Here is a 22,328-nt window from a genome sequence, read left to right as displayed (position 1 = left end):
TGACTGTACTCTTTAATATCACATTAGCTAAACTCCTTATCTCTGAAAATTATTTATTGTTTTAACATTGTTCATAGATGCTTTTTTTTCAATTTGACTCTAAACCGCCCTTTAACTGAGTAATTGGGTTCAAAAAGTTTTTATTTTCTATTGGATCTGAGGAGATTTGATATTCAAACAATGTACAACTGGTGCAGGAAAGTTTCTAATCTCTGTTGGATTCCTTTCGAAATAGTTTATTTTCCTGAGATACTGAATTCATATTGAATTGACGTTACGATTAATTGAACAGAAATGTGAACACTCTTAACTTTAGTGAGGTATATTTTTCTCAAAATATTAATTTCAGTAGTTGAGGCTAATAGCACTGTTACGGTTACTTTATAAAAAATGAATGTATAATACACTTAGATAAGAAGAAATATGAATTCAATGAAGATAAACTTGTGAATTATGTTTTCTGAGAGAATCTGATGATTTGGTTCACTCTTTTGTGAAGAGCCCTGTACTTTCAGTATGTAAGGACCCACTAGTAAATAAATATTGTTATTTTATGTTAATAAAGATAATAGTGAAGAAATCTAAATTCAATTGCTTACTTTTAAAGACCCAAGAAGTAGCTTCGCTAATTTCTTTATTTACTTGTGTTTTTTTGTTAATTTTTTTAATTGTCGAATTGAATTTTAATATAATAAGATTGTATTCTTTTTAATTTCTATTATTTTTATTTTTAAAAGTTTATTATTATTATTATTTCTAATTCGATTTCTATATGAAACCATTTTTATAATTAGTTTTATTTTTGAATTTATGTTTGGAAATGCCAGCATGCCACGTTTACTCTCCGGCGGGGCTCCTGTCCACCTGACCTCTTCAACAGCAATCCTCTTCCTTAATCAATCTGGTGCGCTACCTTGGGCTCTACATAGACAAGCGACTCACGTGGAACCCACACACTAGACTTAAAAGACATGCGAAACTACTTTACAGACTTCTTGGACGACGCTCCAAAATTACCCATTGAACTCAAACGATTAATATACAGTACTATCCTCAAACCAATGTGGACTTACGGACTAGAGCTGTGGGGTTCAGCCAAACCTACAAACATACGGACTGTACAGACATTTCAATCAAAAGTACTTCGACAGTTAGCTGACGCTCCTTTCTACGTGACTAACCTCACTCTACACAACGACCTCAACATCCCCTTCGTACACCAATTAGCCAAGACTAAATATCAAAAATTCCATAGTGCTCTCTCCACTTGCTCTAATCCTCTAGTACAGTCTCTCGCCTCCTCTGACATCCCTAACAATCCTACTAGCCGACTGAATCGCCAGTGTCCCCGCGACTTCCTCGCAGTCTGAAGGCCTAAAATTAATATCCTGTAGAAAGTGCTGCCGCTGGGCAGTTTCTTTCCTCCTGCCTTTCACGCCTCTATACTTCTATCTCCCTATTTACTTATTGTATAGTGTATTATACAGATTGTAAATAACAAAATAAATTAAAAGAAAAACTAATGTTTGGTCAACTCTTTCTGTACATACCTAGATGTTAAATATATTGTATTAAATGTAAATAAATAATAATTGTCCTCAGATTAACCATTAAATAAAATACAAGACCAAGACCAGAAATCGAACCTACTAGCAATCGAGGTATCATGATACATATTAGCTTTGCGGACCTCGCCTCTAACCACTCGGCTACCGTACCGGCGTACCGCCTATAATACATAATAACAGTGAAATAATTAAAGTAGACAAATAGAAATTGTATTAATCTCTTTGAGAATCAAGGACAACATAATCAATAACATAATGAAGGCTATGAAGACACTTCTCCCGACAATCTAAAAAATCGCTTCGTTAACAGTAAACTAACTTGAAAATACCTCTTATTTGCTATGGAGGAAAGACATTGCGAAAACATAATGTAAACTGTAGAAAATACAGATACAAATTGTTTTATTTTGACAGTATTTTACAAAAAAATACAATACGTACAAGATTTAAGAGTGCCAGAATTTTACCTTTAATTGGTTCACTTTTTATTCATTATAGTAAGTTTGTAACAAATATTATTATAAATAAATCAATTTTTCCATTTTTACTCATACAAAATGTGTTAGATTATTTTTTTATCTAATTATATTCTACTTAAAGCTTTTGCACAAAGCCAGTGAAAATCTAAGAGCAGATTTCAATTATTCTTCCTGTCGAAAACTGTAATTAATTCAATTATTCTTTTTTTTTTTTAACATTTTGGACTTAGGTAATTTAAATGGGCGATGTTAATAAAATGATTGAATAGTTAGGAGAGATCTCAGAATAACAAGAACTATATCATAAAAATGCATAAAATATTATTAACTAGTAATAATATTTCATTCATAAATATTATACTGTGGTATCAATATTCAGCGATATACTTTTTTTTTGTCTTATTCATGTAATTCTTAATTTTTACATGTGCAATAGCAATTGACATTAATTTTATATTTGTAATTAATGAATGGTATCTTTTTTATGTATGAGATCTGTTTTTACGATGTAGATTACATTTCAATGATAATAAAGACAAAATATGCAAGAATAATAAAGATAACATAAAAGTGTTGAAACATTAAAATTTGCCTTTGATACAACAATTTTTCTTTTTATTCTAGGTCAACATGAATGGACTCATTTCAAAGATAAAACATTTTCAAATTGTTTGCTTCCTGCCTTTTTTAAACTTTTTAATTTTTTTTTTCCTGCCTTCTGTTTAACATCTTTACTGCATCTCTACAGTGTTAAAAATTACTCTTACTAATCCTTGGTAAATATTATCATAATTAAAACGCAGTCTTCGACTATTAAATTACTTGCATTGTGGTTACGAATATATTGACTCTGAATGTTCCAAAACTACATACACTGGGCCAAAAAAGTCTGTGAACACTAACCTAAATTTTATTACTTTTATTATTATCTTATTAGAAACTTCTTTTATTTTCAAATGAAATATACTATTCGATAGAGAGAAACCAGAGTTTTTCATTTTATATTCAATCTTTTATTTTTGTTCAGCAGGAATATCACAATTAAATGTTTAACAAAACAACACCCCAAACGAATGCAAAAAAAGTCTGTGAACAGCTGTATAAATATGTAAAAACATTAAGATAACAAACAGAAAAACGATTGAATAAAGTTTCAAAGTTCTCTATTGTATTGTAGAAACCACTACAGTCAGTTTTGTGAATAAATAATCTAATTAGTACATATTTAACCACTAATATGGAAGTTCCCAGACCAATTCGAGAACTTATTGTGACGTTGCGAAATGAAAGAAAAAGTATTCGAGAAATAGGGAAGATAGTTCAAAAAAACCCTTCAACGGTGCATAATATAATTAAAAAGTACGGAAATGTGATTAGTAGGCCACGCAGTGGACGGCCACCAAAACTTAATTCCTTTCATAAACTGCAAATTCTGAAGTCTGTTCGAGAAGAACCCAGGACAAGCGCTCAAAAAATCAGTCAAGAATTATCAAGTGGTTATGTGTAAGCGTAACACCACAGACAATTAGAAATAAATTACATGAATACGATTATTGCGGTCGAGTCCCGAGGAAAAAACCTTTAATCAATAAAATAAATAGTAACCGCCGATTGGATTTCGCGAAAGAATATGTTTCTAAGCTTTCTAGTTTCTGGGAAACCGTAATCTTTTCAGATGAGTCGAAATTCAATGTATGTGGGTCTGATTGACGACAAAAAGTGTGGCGAAAAAGAAATGAAGCTATGAAAATGAAAAATATGAAGCCTACTTTTAAGCATGGGGGAGGCAACATTCTGGTGTGGGGTGCATGAGTGCTAAAGGAGTGGGCAAGTTAGATCTAATTAATGGTATGATGGACCAATATGTGTATGTGGATATATTAAGACGCAATTTAAAAGAAAATTCAAAAAAATTAGGGTTGGAGGGAACGTTTGTCTTCCAACAAGACAATGACCCGAAACATACCGCACTAAAAACTCGGGAATGGCTTTTAAATAATACACTCTGGCGCCTAAACACCCCTCCACAATTGCCAGACCTTAACCCAATAGAACATTTGTGGGATGAAATCAGCCGCCAAATAAATAAACGAGGAATAAGAAACCGTGAACAACTAAAAAACGCTATTTTAGAAGAGTGGGATAAAATTCCAACATTGACGACCACAAAATTATTAGGATCGATGAAAGCTCGCTTGTTGGAAGTGATTAGGAACATAGGAGGTCCTACAAGTTTTTAAAATTTATAATTCACGTACAATGTGTAACAATGATTTATTTCTGCAAAGTGTTCACAGACTTTTTTTGCATTCGTTTGGGGTGTTGTTTTGTTAAACATTTAATTGTGATATTCCTGCTGAACAAAAATAAAAGATTGAATATAAAATGAAAAACTCTGGTTTCTCTCTATCGAATAGTATATTTCATTTGAAAATAAAAGAAGTTTCTAATAAGATAATAATAAAAGTAATAAAATTTAGGTTAGTGTTCACAGACTTTTTTGGCCCAGTGTATGTAGAAGGCAGCTGTTGCTTCTGCTTACTGCTGTTACACTTGCAGAATGGAATGAGATGTGTGAATGACGGCTAAAAAAGCTCCTTTACGGCTGCCTTCAGAAAATTTCAGAAAGGCGAAGTGCCTATCGATGATACATATTGCCATGGTGCCTGTAGCAACTGGTGGGTAAAAGACTTCGGCGAAAGGCAAAAAAGTTCATTACTATCCAAGTTTAATACGGCTTTACTCTGCCATGGCCGGATGCGTAGGTCTTTTTAAGGGCAACTGTTTTCCAGTTGATTGCTTTGAAATAAATCAATATCATCCTTTAATTCATTTGCTAATATGGGAAAGAAGTATAAAAAATGGAAAATAAACATTCGCACAGGAAATTCCGTCTTAGGGTTAATTAATGCTAATAAATAGGGAATTTAAGGTTTTTAATTAATTTGTCAATGATTCAATTTTTAATGCTGTGTCTAGAATAATAATATAGAAATTGTGCTCCAAAAATGTTTTTATAAAAAACTGGTAACCCTACAATTAATATTAATAAATTAGTTACAAAAGCTACAAATCACTCAACTAATTCTTCAAAGCACCACTTTAGCACTATATTTAATATTTGTTATTCTTTATTGTTTTTACCGTTTATAAGGGTAGAACTGCATGTAAAACTAAATTGGCACTTTATAGAAAAAGCTCTTATTATCAGTCGCTGTTATAATTATTTTACTGTTAATACGTAAGTCCGGGAGCCCTCGGTTTAATTACAATCTCTCCAGCATCTACACTTAAATAATATTTTTACAACAATTTTACAATTAGTTTAAAAAAAAAAAAAATTAAAGAAGAGGAGTTAGTAATTGTGGCTAGTTAGAATTTCAGTGTGTTATTTAGTTGTAATTTATAATAAATTAGGAGCGCTCTGTTGGTGACTACAGGAGATGTAAGATGTAACCTTTCTTTCTAGGTTTCTACTTTCATTTGTGAATTTTTGTTTGCCACCCTAATGCCACGATTAGAAGTTCGTTGGGTAATGAAAACTTAAATATCCAAACTATATTGTAACTATTGTTAAGTCTATGCTAATACTGTACTGAAAAAAAGCAATGGAGTTATTGACAAGTCAAACAGATGCTCGAAAGAAAAAAAAACTAATGGAAATGAAAAAGAAAATGAGCAAATTAACGTAAGTAGATTTGCTTTAGTATCTCTTATTTAATTTATTTCTATTAATTATGGCCTTCTCATCAGGAAAGAGCAACTTAAAGCAGCTGTAGAAAAGAAAAACCTGTGCAATGCAAAAGCAATGTGTGTTGTAGAGCGTCTCATTGAACCAGATGTGGAAGAGCATTGGTTGTTGGACAATGTGAGTATCACTTTTTTTGTCAGATATCTATAGTCAATTTATAGAAAATGGATTACATTGAAATATTAGACAAGTAGAAGTGAAATTCCATATGTAAGAATTTCCTTAAAGTTTTAATTAAGATGTAACTTCAATTGCCTACTTTTGGTCGTGTAAATTTGTTTTTATTCCATACCAATGTAGTTGTTCCACATCAATCAGTCACACTATCAAGATGCCGTAGAAGAAAGGGCTATAACGAAATCTTGTGGATACCCCTTATGTGATGCATCATTGGAAGATGTTCCAAAGAAACAGTATCACATATCCACTAGGCATAATAAAGTATTCGACATTACAGACAGGAAAGTAAGTAGCATTTGTATTATTTTAAGATTTAGAGAAACATTTTAGATATTAATCTAGTTGGGGTGGTCCTTGAGAGAACGTTGAGACGTTGGTACCTACTTACTACCTTGCACCCATTTTTAGAGATGTAGTCTCACTTTTTAAGTAAGAAATGAAAATAATCTTTGTTTAATTCAATTCAATTCTTAAATTCTTTGAAAAGCGAATAGGTCACCATTTGCACAAGCGGTCCTCCAAGCTTGACATTGCCAATAAATGATAATACCAACCAGCCAATTAATAATAATATTCGAAAATCAGTGATTTACGGTATTGCAAAAACTTTTTCGGACAATAACAGATTTTCGTAAATTTTGATTCATCAAAAAGTAGTGGAATAAAAATAAGAGAAGACTGTTGATAGTTGTAGGTTTTACTTAATATAATTGGTAGCAACTGGTAAGTAACTTAACAAACTAGACTTTCCAGTTAGTGTTACTGTCACTAAAATAAGTAGACAATTAATTTTATTTTAAAAGTACATTGATTATTTTAAATTTTTTTAGAATTATTGCAGTAACGTATGCTATAAAGCTAGTATATTTTTGAAGGAACAGTTGTATACAAGTCCTTTATGGTTAAGAGATTGTGAAGAAGCCGTCCACTATAAATTATTTTCATCTACGAACAAGAAGTAGGTAAACATTTTTGTTATTCTAATTCATAAGTACTGGCGACTAATTTTCTGAAATCTTCTAAATTAAAAATTATTGCCCTTGAAGTAACATTTCACTGGTTCCACTTTATTAATTGCTTTCTAATTTCTTGTCTTCGCCTTGGATTTTCTTTAATTTTCAAATAAGATAAACTAAGTTCAGTTTTTTAAGGTGTCAACCACGACCTCTGATCGGTAGTTAGACGTGAAGTCTACTTAAAAAAAAAGCAATCTTTTACTTTAAACTTAATATGTAGGAAATCCTAGTAGAAATCCTCATTACAAAACAAAATTATAAACATTCAATAATTGTTAAGGTAAAGGAACCGAATGTTTCAGTGGATCAACAGGAGTTGAAATTGACTTGGGTAATATAAGTCCAGTAAACACAGAAGAATACGAAAAAAAGACGAATAAAAATTTAGAAGTCAATGATCTAAGAACTTCAGATTTAATGAAAGAAAGTTTTGAGGCCGAAGTCATTAAAATACCTGTGTCAGGGAATTTGAATACACCTTCTGGAGAACATACTGACGCAAGCCAAGAAATTGAATCATCGTTTTCCACTGATAAAATAATTCAAAAACAGTGCATTAGTGAGGATAATGAGTCAACAGTTTTAATTGAAAATGTAGCTGAATCAAAAGTATACAATAATGACCAGAAGCAAAGGGATAGAAAACAAAAAGCTATAAGAATGAAAGATCGGGTTAGAGTAAAAGATAGGAAAGATAAACGTTTGTTAAATGTTACAGACAAAGTCGATTTTGTTTTGGATAGTTGGATTACAGCGGATTCATTGAGTTTTCTTTATGGAGATGTTAAGTTGAAGGAGATTTTGGAAGAATATGGTACACCTACTGAACGTTTTGGCCGATTAAGAAACACTAAAGACTCTTTTTTGTACGAAAGGTACACAGAAATATGCAAGCGTTTAAATTTCATAGAATTAAAGGAAAAAGTAGAGGAAAGAGTGGAAGCAATTCCTTCAAAGCCTGTACCTGATTTTGAGCAACTTAAAGCTCAAGCGCAAGAACTGGAAATAAAGGTAAGTAGTTATAATTTTTAAAAAACTCGATAGAATCTCGCTCCCCCCCCAAAAAAAATTCTAACCGTGAAAAAAGCTATAATTTCAAATCTTGCTATATTTTTTGGTTTGTAAATAGATTGTAATCATTGCTTAAAATTTGTATGTAACAATCTCTCTTCTTGGTAGAAAATTGTTTAATTTTTTCGAAAAATATGACTGAATTGACTACAATTTTTCAGTTCATTTTTGTAGCTTCAAGAAAAATCTATTTGATGTCTTAATAAATCGCTTAGCATGTATTATTGATGTAAATACTAATGCAATTATTGATACAGCTAGTATAATATCTGACCATCCCAAGTTATATTCTAACTAGTTGAAAATAAGCTTTTAACTCTTCCATTTAGCGTCGGGGTTAGCAGAACTGTACTCTTAAAGGGGATGACTGGGTTTCGGCATGCAAGTCTCTTCCGTCAGTGAACGTTGAGACCGCATGGAAACTAAACTCTAATCTTCTTAAGACGTTGGCCTTACTGTTCCCAAACTAACGATAGAATTAAGTATTCTTTTCCAAAAAGTATAAATAGTAATTGATAACGTTTTTATAGGTCAAAGCATTCTATCTGGGAGATAAGAAAGTATCTTTTCAAAATGATTTGGAAGAAGATGAAAATAAAAAGAGCAAAGATGGAAAGGAGCTAGGTGAATTCACTGAACAACCCATTCTTCCATTATTGGATAAGCACAGCGTTTTGGCCACTCGGCGTAGGATTGTTCTGGACAAGGTGTTTAAAACGTAAGTTTATGTAAGGATTCTATTTACGGTAATGTGTAAAGTGTAACACTATTAGGTTCCCAACTTTGCAAATTAACAACTTACGAGGGAAGGGATTAGCTATGAGGTTAGCATACTGGACTCCCACGCGGAGGTCCCGGGTTCGAATCCAGCAGCTGACCCTTAGATTTTCTCTTCCTAGGAGCTTCCTACAGCTCACTGTCCGGTGATGGACAGTGTTGTCTGTAACGAGAGAACACTGTCCGGAGGCCGGCAGTGCACTGGAAAAAGCTCCGGGCGCTAATGACCTCAGCTGTTGATGCGCCAAAAAAAAAAAAAACAACTTACGAAAATTTATAACTTTTAAAAAAATTATTGGCTATTGTCATGTATAAAAAAAGTCAAATGTTTTGTTGTTTTGCCCAACAACATGGCCGATAGCTTACAAATTTTTAAGAAATTGTAAGTCTAACGGCCAAAAAAACTTAAGCTTTCTTAAGGAAATTTAACTCTCTAAAAACAATTTAAAATAATATTTTAACATTAAAATTAAAAAACAAAATTTTTAGGCTTCCAGATATCCAAAGCGCTCTTGGTCTTGCTCAGTTCAACTTAAGACACGAAGTTCTAGAATTTGTGCATACGCTGGCTCTAAGTGCATCTAACGTTACTTTGTCACCACCCGAATGGAATTTGATGTCGATAATAATTATTAAACTGTAAGTTTAAATTCATTTATTTGAATATTATGAGAAGAGCCTGTTATAATCAAGAGAGTCTGATGTACTGAGGTGTAACAAAAAACTTATGCTGCGATTCTTTAATAAGTATTTGGAAATAAGACTTTACCGGCTTTATAGATTATGTCAGTATAACCGCATATTGATCCTCCTTATAATTGTTAATAACATCAAAGACATATTCCTATTTTCTTGTACTCTGTTAGAGATGGCATACCATAAGAAAAAGAGAGAGAATCTCTAAATTATAAATTGAAGGAAGCTCAAAATTGATATCCAATTATGCAGGGGGTTTTTGGGGGGGGGGGTGGAATGAATGAAATTCGTAAAAGTGGATTTCTTTATTTTTCCATGATTAATAAAAAAATTCAATGCCTCGACATTTTCGTAAAATCTTTTTTAATATGGCTTGTACAGTCAACGTGTCGAGTGTATTTAGTTAGAATGAATGTACTTGAATATTGCGGACATAAAGTTTTTTTTGTTTTAGATGGCTTAACGCCACCTAAGTTTATTCTAAGTTGGTGAATTTATATAAAAAGATTGCTCCTACTTTTTATTAGCGAAGAAATAAACGGTTAAATTTAAACGAGAACATACTTTTCTTGAAGATGATAACATGAAAAACGGCCCAAAACTAAAAGAAAACATCGTCTTCTAAAGGGATTGCAAATACAGTAGGTGTATGTATCAGTTGTTTGATACTTTCGGCTGTAGTAAGAAGAAAGTGAACGAAGTTCTATGCCACCTATTAGCCAAATGTAAAGAAATTTGGGGCTAACAAATTATTTATTATTTTTTAATTCATATACTATTGCAACTCAGAATATCATTTTTGTAAATAAGTGTAATATTTTTTCAAAGAGGTATTGAGAAGTAATGTCAGTATTTTGAAATGTTTCAGCTTTACCTTACGAAATGAACTGCTGGATTATGCATTTAAAACAGATCTTACCCAAAAAAGGATCATAAATCTTCTATTATCATACAATCTAGGACTTGATTATCTACAAAAATGTGTATCAAAGTTGTCCAATATAGAGCAAATAATTAGAAATAGTCAGTGGAGAAAATGAATTAAATTAATTATTCTATGAATATAAGTGTATAAGAAAATTTATTTTAAGTTGTTGTTAGAAATAGAATTTATTCTAATTATTATTTTGTATCGCAATTAGTTTGTTATTTATTTGGTTGAAAATTATTTAAAAAAAAAAATCAACCTTGTCTATAATTCGTTCTATTCCTGTAGGATAAGTTTCCTGTAGGACAGTTGGATAAGGATTAATCATCATTTATTTATAATGTTTAATGAGTCAATTTAATCTAATGAATCAAATCCAAACGGATGATGTGGAGTTAATTTGGTAATAACTTGGATTACACCTTACACTTTAATCATTATCTTGCTACGCTGTCGTAAAATTGAGGTCTGTTTTCAAGAAAAGCCCTTTAAAAAACAATATCATTATTTCTGGAAAAATGTTTCAAATAAGAGTGATTGTTTATAATACATTTAATAATTGGCATAATAAGTTTAATGAAAATTGTTTGAGCCGAAAAGAGAAAATTTCAAAACATTCAGAAACATATTTTTTAAAAACCCAAAACCTGTTTCTTCCAATTTGGAATTCTAGTATTGCTTTTACCACTCTTTTGTAATACAACCGTGTCACAACAGTAAATAAATTACACTTAAACGTCTTTCTCTTTCTACAACTTTATAGTGGTTACAGACAAAAAAAAAAAAAAAAAATTTAACCCACCTCAGGTGCGTTCCACAAAGCGACCACAACGATCAAAACATACCTTCTGGCGTTCCACTTGGCGACCGCGGTCGTTGTTGTCGTGGCGAAAACTTCGCTTTTTATCAATGCGATTTTGTAAAATTGCATTCCACTCTTCGTCGGAACTAGATAAAGAACTTTTTAAAGCATTATTAATAAATATCCAACTGTTGCCACAAAAGTCATTTTAATTTTATGCTATCATGATTATGATATTTTTCATTTATTATTTTTTCAAATCCGATTACGCTTGCCACTATTTTTTTGCTATTTCAAATGCGCCCGTGATACTAAAAAGGTTGAGAACCTTTGCTTAAGAACAATGAAATGTCACCCTCTTCTTCCAAGAGTCCCTTTAACCGAATTTTGTTTGAAAATTTATTGAATAAACAAAAAAGTTTTACACCAGCAGTAGAGCTATAAAATAGAAAAATTTAAGAAAATAGTTTCAGCTATTTTAAGAAAATTTATAAACGTAAACAATCTTTAGAATTTTAGCGTTACGTTTAACCGTATCTAATAATATGTAGAACACAAAACATAATATTATATTCAAATGGTATTCAAGAAGAATCTCTCTCTGTGTTCTTAATCGGAAGTTTTTTTGGAAAATGTTTAAAAAAAAAAAAGTAGACTACCATGAGAACAGTGTGTGTACGTGGTTTGTAGAAAGTCAAAAATTTAATCAATTAGTGATACTTCAGTTTAAGAGATTTTGAATGCTAGGTTGCAGTTAAGCACCTAAAAAAGAGTGTAATCTTTTTCAGACTAGTGGGACCTCAAAACATATATTTTCGGTAAAAACTTGAAATTGAAAATTTAATATGATCCCAATTCTTTTTTTATCGAGTAATCAGAAAAAGTAATCAGAAAAAAAAGTTTACTTGAAAAATGTTTTGAATAAAATTGATATACATTTAGAAAGGAAGTGGCAGGGACAGTTTAAATAAAATCGTAGGATCCACTTTCGAAAAAATGCTTAAAAACTGAAAAATCGCATGATGAAGGTTGCACTTTCGTTTCACGGACTTTGGCCAAAACTTAGGACTGGAAGTGGCAGTAGAACCGAAACGAAATAGTGAGTAGACTGAGCTTTCTGTAACCATTAATTCTTGAGAAATTCAGAGTAAGCACAGATACATTCACACAACACACCCACATAAACCAAGCTCGAATTTTTATTTTTTATTCAAGGGATACCCATAGCATGTTTTGGTGATAATATAGAATATTTGGCCCGATGACCAAATTATACTTCCTCCCTAAAAGAAAGAAAACCTTGTTTTTATAAGCAAAAAAAAAAACCCCTCATTTATTTATTTATTTTATTATGGGCCTATTAGTAAACATCTAAGGTCACTGGTGTCTGGTACTCTCTTAGAATACTGCTGGCCTTAGGCAGTGGTTTCTTGCGGCGGACAATATCTATTACTGGTCATTGCTGTAGAGGTTCGTAGGAAGAAAAAATGGTAAGTTCTGCATGGATTTAAACCTGGGATTTCTGATTCAACTCGTTGCAACTGAGCTTAATCCCTTCCCTCCCAATTAATTATTTTTACTTTTTTTTATAAAAAATAAACTGAAAAAAAAGAAAATTTTGATAAGTTATTCCATCAATATCTCATCTTTTTTAAACCAGTACTTTGTTAGAACAAGAAATTTATTCGTGCTAAAAAAGCAACAAAGTTCTAGTAAAGAACTTTTTAAAATTAGAGACTTTCTCTGTGACTAGTTCTCAAAAATAGATCTTAGTATCATTTATTTATATGAATTATAAAAGTCTTTTCTGGTTGTTATTCATTTTACAAGCGTTTTCTTAATTGACTATTATATGTATATGCTATTCCACTGTAATTTAAAAGATTTTGTGTGAAAAAGCTATACAAATTTGTGTTACAGATATATAAGTCTTGTTATTAGTAAACATTAGGGACACAGAAATGCATGCAATATGGAATTACCAGAAAATAAATAAATAAACCCTCCTCTCCATTAATTACCCATTTTACTGGTTGATATATTATCGATATATTATGGCAGTTGATATCCATTCATTCGATAGCTTGCTACCAGATTTGTGAACTATTTTAATTCTATTTTCCATTTATGTGCTTCTAATGAAAGCAGAAAGCCAAACTACAATAATTCACAAAATGAAAAATAGTAACGGTTAATTCTAATTTGTGTAGTATGCAGCAATTGTGCAGTGAAATAATCGACAAATACATTTGAATGTTAACATTTGCCTAAACGTTCAATTTTGGCTCATAATCAGGTCGTGCAAACTCAAGACTGTTCAAATCTGGCCGGTTCAACTAAAATACAGCTGTTGGCTTTTAAGCTATAACGAGATTTTCTTGGCGAAACGTGCGAGAAATTGAATGATATTGTTTATAAAGGACTAGAGAAGTGCTTATTAGATATGATTTTATATTAGTTTTGGAATCTGTACGTTGTGCTCTTATATATTTTTTGAGTATTTTTCGTTTTAACCATGGAAAAGTTGACGGATGATATAAAATTGTTTTTTCCTGATTTCGAAGTTACTGTTAAAGACCTTCACACTCCTTCTCCTATTTTCGTTCGAGATTTTTACATTCGTGTCCTTATAGAATTAGATGTTGATGACGAAAATGTTAGAAAGGTAAATTTAATTCATTATATAATTTTTCTAGCTCACTAGATCTATTATTTGACCTGTTTTTTTTTTAACGTTTAGATACAGTTAAGTCAGAATTGTGTTGATCAAGAAGAAGTGGAAATTATTTCCGAATTAAATTTGGTCACTGCTTTGAAAGCTGCCTTTCCTTTTATTGATGTTGGACTTACGGATTTATTATCTCCTAGTAAGTTGACCTTTTTTTCAGCAACATGCTTCCAAAGGGATCTGTCAACCAAATTTTTATTTTCTTTTAACTGTAAATTGCAAATTAAGAAATCCTACATGTTCTGGAGTTCTAAAGTAGCTACTTAAAGTTGAACGTTCTTTGTTATTATATAAACTTCTGGTAACTTTTGTGCCTTGAATGGAAGTATATCTTGAACTAGGTAAAAGCTCTAGTGGTGTGACAAGGCCTTCAGCTTTCATAGGGGCGTTGGGTAAAAATTTGTTGTCAAAAATTGGTTTTTTTATTCATTACTGATTAATCTCATCTAAACAGATATCCATTCATTGGGAGAATGTTATATCAGTGCACATCTTGCATTTTTAAGATCTTAATTAAGACCATTTTTGGAGATTGTAGGAAGGACTTCTGTTTCCACGTAGTTGGCCACTGTTATTTTCTTTTTACGTGGTTGGTGTGTATCAAGAGTGCGAAAAGAGAATCTGTGGACTATGCTCAACTGAGTTCTTTATATCAATATATATCCTTACTAATATTTCAATTAATAATTTTTCGCATATTGTAAGTAATGAATAATTTCATTACATTCTTGTGGTTCAGATCAGAAGCGTACATGTCAGTTGCTGCGAAATATACTCAATTATTTATCATTTGCTGACGAACGTTTATCAACTTTAAATCCTCACCTGACATCTTATCAACATATGAAGGAGAAAGTTAATGAGCTTAAAAAACTAAAAGAAGCTAGTACCCAGGAATCAAATGATTTCGCATTACAAAGGAATCATTTAATTTGCAGAAAAAAGGAGGTGAATTGATCATTGAGTTATATTGCATGTAGCGCAAAGTTAACATTTTTTTATTACCATACTTAATTATTATAATTTTATTTAAATTAAGAAAATTTACAATATTAAAAATTGTGGTGCAATGTTATTTTTTTACTCTTTTTTTTTTTAAGGTGGAAGAAAAATTGAATGAGGTGCGAAATAAACTTCAATCGATCTTCCAAGAGGGTAATGATATAAATTCCAAAAAGAAGTTGGCAGCAGGCAAATTAGAGGAGAGAGAAATGTTTAGGCTTTCATGCATACAAGAGTTGGAAATGGTAAGTTTTATACTGTTGTATTTGAACTAAATTACTAGTGTCAGTTTCTCTATTAATCATTACAATTATATTGTTAGTTCGGTTTTGTTAACTTATTTCTAACGCTGTGTGATTTCTCTAATTAAAGAATTGAAATAAGATTTCAAATAATTGGAAATTTGAAGTGTTAAGCGTTGGAATTACATTCTACGATGATCAGTTCCTCTCACCCCAAAAAATGTTACTCCTTGAACTATTAAGCGAAACACGATAAAGTTGTGGAACGGTGGAATACATTGATTGTGTGTTCGTGAGCTTTTAGAGATCGAAAAGCTACTTTTACTTTTGGTTAAAAAAACTTCATACAGAACATTTTTCAATTTCCGAATGGATTAGGATCCGGAGTTAGTACCATTCTCTTTGGAATCAATAAAAAAAAGATTTCCCTAATCATTGATGGGACTACTATTATTAAGTAGTCTCTGGGCAGACTTACTTAATAAACTGAATAATAAGCATTCATGTAATTTGTTATCAAGTTAGTGTAGGATAGGTTTTTGTCATCATTCCGAACACCAGGAGTTTCTTCTCAGTTTTTCTTCTCAATTCAAGTCTGGAAAGCTTATGTATTAAAAGCCTGATTTTGGTTTTTCTAGATATAACACTTCTCAACAACTATTACAAAATAGCATCTGTTAGCAGCGCTGATTCTTCTATTTCACGAGTGATATTGGTGGAGGTAACTTCTGACCCAATATACGAAGTGAATTCTCTCAGGCTTTCATATCTATAACAGTTAATTTGAATGTAGCCTCTTGTGGACTATTGCCATTTCAACGCTCTTATATTTCATCTTGTCTTGGTTTACGACAAGACCCATGCGAATTTCAGCTTTTTGTAGGGCAAGAAAACCTTTTTTTCTACTCTAGCAATACGTTAGCTATTACGTCTACATAATCCGGTGGGCAAGTATTTAGATGGATTAATGATCCCATTAGTTTGTAACCTGGAGTCTCTGCTTATCTACTCCAAGACCAAATTCCAATAGAGGCAGGCGAGAGCATCATTTTTATTTATTGCTAATGTAGCCTGCCCGATATTTTCCTGTTTCGAGAGAGACAATTTGTTGTAGAGCTCTTTTCCATTAAGTTCTTTTCTAATCATTAAGTACCACACAGAAGAATATTCAAGAATTCAGTCGGACGACAAGATGCTTAATGTTTTCGTAACACATTTATTATGTGTAATGTGGGGATGCATTACATATATAATATATGAATATATTTACACTGATAGAGTTTTTACTCATTCATAAGTCACGAAGAATGGTAAAGAAAATTAATCACTTCTATTGAAAGATTTTGTTTTTGCAATGGCAACGAAGGAATCGTTTATAAACCTTGCATATAATTAATTGACATTAATATCAATTTTTCTTTTGTGTCTGAAGGTGCGACTAAAATGGACACAAGCAATGATTTAAATAATATTTAGATCAATGATATTCATTGATCAATTTATCAATATAAATATCAATGATATTTAGCTTTGTAAATATCCTCATTTAATGTTCATAAGATTTTTTTTTTTTTTAGAAAGAAAGACAAATTGAAGAGTTAAAAAGTGAAATTGTGAACCACCCAGAGATTGATGAAAATAAGCTGAAACAAAAAGAAAATCAATTCACAAAATTAAATGATCGGAGGCAGGAAATTAAAGCCGGCATTAAAGATAAGAAAAATCAAAAATCGAAACTGAAAACCATTTTGGAGATGGTGAATGAAGAATTATTGCCTGTATGCGTTGATATTGCCGATGAAATTAAAGAAAATAGGTATGAGCAATTATTCGTTTCCTCGGATTGCTTCACTCAAAGGGAAATCTTTATTTCGAACATTGCATTTTGTGCTCTATCTTTCTTAAATTTAAATTTGAACTTTGTTGTTATATGTTTGTGAACGTAGTATTCGTTATTTCCTTTCAGGTTGTTAGTATTTTAAATAATTGCATTTTAATTATTTTCTTTATTTTTGTTCATAGGGGAAAATATTGTATGTCAAAGCAGAAGTATTTCTATACTTTTGCGGTTACAACATTTACGCCGATCAAAAATGGTTGAATTGCAGTTATTTAAAATCTTGTATTAATACTAACTAGTTCCAATATAATTTATATTTCATTTTAATGAATTAGAATTTAAGCATCTTTTCCTTGATCTAAAAAGCATACAATTCTGTCCCTTACCATCTGCGAGACGGATAAGTGTTAATAAATATTTCATATAGTTCAACGAAAGTATATACGAAAATATTTAGTATCAAACAAAGGCTACAAATGGCTAAAGATTTACTTCAAGGATGTTTATTTGGATTTGGTTCTTCAAGTGTAGTGTGAGAAGTGTTCTACTGAGGGAATCGAGATTGAAAACCATCCCACCCATTGCCTTTTGCTATGATGAGGTGTTACTGGCGTACGACTGCAATGACAGCTTTATGAGCAGTAAGCTTGAGAGAAAGAGGGCCTACAACTAATTGTGGCTTACATTAATTTGGACCGAAACAGAATGCATCTTCTTACGGGATCTGAAGAAAGCTCAGAAACAATGCCCAAGTAACCAATGACGGATTGCCTTGCGGTATTTTTTGATATATGGACTCTGTTATTGTCGATCAGGGAGACCTGAAACTGATTCTAGAAAAGGATAATAAGATAATGATTTAAAATGCTTAGCTTGAGAGCGTATCGCAGTAGTGCGCTTCTTTCTATTTTTTCCTATTATTGGTTCGGTCCTCTTAATTTTTTTGGGGACAAAGGAGTAGTGAGGTTCGTCCTCTGAATTTCAGTTTTAACCCCTTGTAGCATATGCTGTTAATATATTACTTTTACTACTAAAACCATGAGTTTATATGATGATGGTAGTATTGGTTTAATCGGAGGGATGAACTAGATTTGACTTCATCTCTCGAATTTAGCTTCAGTAAAAAAATATAATAAATAAATACAAATTAGCGATTTATTCTAAATATGTGTTTGATGAGCTGCTTGATATGTTGTTTTCTTTAAAAATAGATTATTCTAATTCAAACTGTTAGTTATTACGCACTTTGTTTTTAAAATGTTACCATTTTCATTTCAGATGGCGTGAACAACAACTCGTAAACCAAGAAAAAGAAATAAAAAGTCTTACGAGTAGTAAAGAAGGTCTAGCTAGAAAATTGATTGATGTTCAAGGTAGCCTAGAGAGTGATGAAAATAGAAAGAGAAAGCTGCAAGAAGAATGGCTTCTTGCTGAAGCTGAAGTGAAAAAGTCTATTGATGACAATGAAAGGTAATTTTATTCATAAGGCGTGACGGTAGCCGAGCAGTTAGAGGAGAGGCCTACAAAGCAAATAGTGTTGTTGTGCTGGGTTCCCGGTCAAGCCTTGGATTTTATTTAATGTTAATAAGAGAACTTTGTGGTAAAATATGTTTGCTACTCGCCTCTGTCCACGACACCTAATTAGTAGTTGGAGGTAAAACCCGCCTGAAAAAATAGGCAATTAGTTTATTTATTTTTGTTCATATGCTACGAGCGTCCTCTAGAGGATCCTGGCACCTGCAACACAAAACTTTCATGTAACTGAAGCATTAAATTTCTTCATTTCCGTCACCTAAAAGCAATGGCTCTCCGAAGCTGTTATGAAGTTTTGCAATAATTTACGTCTCAGCAAGCCACAAGACGACTTGAAATCTTAGAAAGTGTACTTAACCAATGATTTTCGTTTCAGGCAAATTGATACTTGTTATAAAAAGTAAATTTTTTTGTAGGAAATTTAAAAGTTAAGTCATTTTGAGTTGGTAACAATTACATCCAAATTCTAATTATTATTATTTTATTTTATTGTCTGAAACTATAAAAAATACAAAAGGCAACGTCAATAATATTGCAATCCCTTACAGTGAAATAATGTGAACAAACTTGTAAATGACTGATATACCAGACTGATATACCAGTCTGGGTATGACTGGGTATACTGAACTTTAACCAACAACAAAAACATTAACTACTCATTTCAGTTTGAAGTTGTCAGTGCACCAGGTTGTCTCAGTGAATTCTTTCACGCAACATAAAACGGTTATTACCTTTTTTTAAAAAATCTCTGGTTTTTGCTGTTCCAACTGTCTTATAGTTACTGAGTTTTTATTAAAAATTCTTATTGAAGCAACATTCGGAAGCAATTCTGATTTCTTTAACCTCGTCGCAGGTAAGTAAATATTTTCTTTGCTTCTTATGTTGTACTGATGTTGAATTCCTCTAGTTATACTGCTTGTTTACTTTTTTACGTTAGAGCTAGCTTTATGTATACAGAGAAAGAAGAGTAATTATCTGAAATTGCTGAAAAAGTGATTTTCCGCTTTCATATTTTTAACATATTTATGTTGTTTTTTTTGCAGCATCATTTTAAGTGCACTTTTTATCTTATTTTTTAACTGCACTTTAATTAATCATGCAGATTGGTTGAAAAAAATCCCCTCATAACTCTATTCCGTACCTCATTCTTGAGCACAATAGTGCAAAATAAGATATTCTCAATAATTCAAAAGGAACTTCATTTTTCAATTTTCTCTATAGGTAAACTATCTGAATTAGCCTATTACTCACAGAATCAATGTGGGTTTCTATTCAGTAGGCATTAATCAATTCAGGTAGGAAGTTTTCACTCCAGTTTGGTTGAAAAATATAGTGTAAGGCTATTTTTAGTTGTCATATAAGTCCTCGGTAATCAAATATTTGAATTGTGAGTTTCGTCCTTAGCTAGCTTCCAGTCAAGACATGGTATGAACTGATCATCAATCACCTTTCCTGTTCCCACTTTTTATTTAAAAACAAAAAAATGTTTCATATGGCGGACTGAAAACGGATATGTGGAGTCATACTTCTTACAATTTGCCAGCAGCTTGCCTTCTATAACCTAACTTAGTTGCTGGTGAGGAAAAGACGTAGTGGAATAGTTGGTTCGCTGATGAGTTGAAGTTATAGAAAATAGAACCTGTTTTTCCTGATAAGTAAGCCTAACAGATTGGTAACTGTTTGGAATTTTATAGGACAAAAACACATTTTGTTTCGCCTAGTACAAGTCATTAATGTTGGAGGGCAATTAAAATAGAAATTTGGACAGTTTAAACAGTTCTTCCAGTTTGTTTCACTAGTTTTTTTGAATTTATTATAAGAACAATGATTTCTTTTTCTACTGCGAATTTTGTGAAAGATAAAATATGTTTATAAGGCTATTTTTAAATTTGTAATTTGCGTTAGTTTTGTTTGATTCGAGACTTGCATTAGTTTTGTTTGATTGTTTTGAGGAATGTATAATGAACTTAAATATTACCTCTTTTGGTACTAAATAGAAGTAAAATGTTAATTTAAACTTATTAGAATCACCAGGTTTATGAAGCCTCTTTTCATTTAGTAAAACTTAAAAAGTTGTTTAAATAATTACTGTTTGAATAATTCTGTATTATTATTATTATTATTTTTTCAGCAAATATCCAGAAAAGTTGGCTGAATTCAAGGTTGCAAAAAAAGAATCAAGTCAAGCTAAAAAGAAACTCGATGAAGCAAACAAGCGAATAGAAGATACCAGGAAAAAAGTTATTGAAAATAAGAAAATGTTTGAGGAATTAAATAATTTATTAAACAAAAAGGTATGAAATAAGTCAGGTATAAAATTTACCTGTTGCTTGAGAAATTGGTTTAGATTTCTTATTACCCATTGAATAGGAAATATTTATGTTTTTGTGCATTTTTTGACCTAATAGTCAAAGTGAGGAACGAAGCAATGTTGATTATGGCCTTCACTTTCTTATTTTGCTGTCTGCAGAAGTATTGCAATCATAATAATTTTCAAAAATTGTTCATTAGTTTCTTTAATTAATATTCATTATTTTAGCCTTAGGAATTCACAAATAAATCGCTACTATTTAAAAAATAAAACTGTACAAATGTACAGATAGTCTCTTGCCAAAATGTTCGAAATTGTTACCCTTGCAGTTAAACGTGTTGAGAAAACTTATTCTATTTTATGCAGTTCTTACAATATAATATACCACTTATATTGAAGGCTTTATATTTGAAGAACTTTTAAAGCGAACAAATGACCTTTAAAACCCCACAATGGTGTTGAATTCGTCATTAGCCTTAACGTACGTTACTTAAAATTATTACAATAAGAAAGTTTATTTTTCTAATTAAACTTTGTACGCATTAAAAATGAAAAGCTGTGAGATATAACTGATCCACTTTGTTATCCTCAGAGTATTTTTCTTAAGCACGCATTTTCTTTACTTCCAACTTCGTCCTTTTTACAAGCAATTATAAGCCATTTTTATTTGTAGTTAAGAGAATTTTTATGATATTAGCAATAACTTCAATTTGTTTCATTTTCAGGAGGAAGAGGAAGATGATTGGGTTTGTTCATTTATTCGAGAAATTAAACCTCGACTGGATAAGTTCGATGAATTGAAGAATGCATTAAATGAATTAAACGAAGAATGAACAGCTTTCAATATCTCAGTAATAATTTTATGTGGTAAATTTTTAGCTATTAGAATATTAAAAAAATATTGTTCCCTTTGAAACAAAAACAAAAGAAAATGTAAGTAATGTAATATAAAGATTTTTTTTACTTTATAAAAGTTGTCTGAATTGATTTTCCTAGTCGCGTAAGATTATATTCCAAAAATATGTTGGTAATAGCGTACTTTTTTAGTTTTGTGCACTTTACGGGTAAGCATTTAAGCCACAATTTTGTGCTATGGAAAAGTGAGCGCCCCCTGAACATTTAGAAAAGCCAAATTTTAAGAAAAATATACGGTTTTTTAAAAGAAATAATAGAATATCAGAAAAAAATAACTAAATACGTGGTACAGGCGAATCAGATTTGATATGCTTCTTTTAAATAACAGCAAAAATCAAATAGCTAGAGGATGGCCAAATTTAAGATTCCCAAAAGGCTCCTATGTGGCAAGGCTGGAGATAAAGAAGGACACGCTCTCACGTGGCTGGACGACGTGGCAGCAAACCTGAGTTTCAGGCATAAGATGATGTAGACTGCGTGCTTTTGATA

At 31.4% G+C, this 22,328-nt stretch overlaps 2 protein-coding genes across 2 annotated transcripts; both read left to right on the top strand.

Moving 5' to 3' along the window:
- The first annotated feature begins 5,489 nt into the window (after positions 1 to 5,489).
- Positions 5,490 to 11,206, top strand: LOC141449331 (putative RNA polymerase II subunit B1 CTD phosphatase RPAP2). The gene is made up of 8 exons (XM_074118639.1): positions 5,490 to 5,735; positions 5,801 to 5,915; positions 6,099 to 6,263; positions 6,809 to 6,936; positions 7,297 to 8,005; positions 8,596 to 8,783; positions 9,332 to 9,481; positions 10,407 to 11,206. The coding sequence occupies exons 1-8, from the start codon at positions 5,656 to 5,658 to the stop codon at positions 10,576 to 10,578; spliced, it is 1,707 nt and encodes a 568-aa protein (XP_073974740.1). The 5' UTR covers positions 5,490 to 5,655; the 3' UTR covers positions 10,579 to 11,206.
- A 2,212-nt stretch (positions 11,207 to 13,418) lies between these two features.
- Positions 13,419 to 21,897, top strand: LOC141449332 (uncharacterized). The gene is made up of 8 exons (XM_074118640.1): positions 13,419 to 13,933; positions 14,009 to 14,135; positions 14,736 to 14,944; positions 15,097 to 15,243; positions 16,818 to 17,056; positions 18,359 to 18,550; positions 20,745 to 20,907; positions 21,650 to 21,897. Exons 1-8 carry the CDS (start codon positions 13,784 to 13,786, stop codon positions 21,755 to 21,757), a joined length of 1,335 nt encoding a protein of 444 aa, XP_073974741.1. The 5' UTR covers positions 13,419 to 13,783; the 3' UTR covers positions 21,758 to 21,897.
- Positions 21,898 to 22,328: the final 431 nt, after the last annotated feature.

This window comes from Rhodnius prolixus, unplaced genomic scaffold (assembly GCF_049639745.1).
Source record: "Rhodnius prolixus isolate KJV_2025 unplaced genomic scaffold, Rpr scaffold_2, whole genome shotgun sequence".
NCBI classification, from domain to species: Eukaryota; Metazoa; Arthropoda; class Insecta; order Hemiptera; family Reduviidae; genus Rhodnius; species Rhodnius prolixus.
The sequence above is the reverse complement of the archived record's forward strand: the minus strand, read 5'-3'. Positions and strand labels throughout refer to the sequence as shown.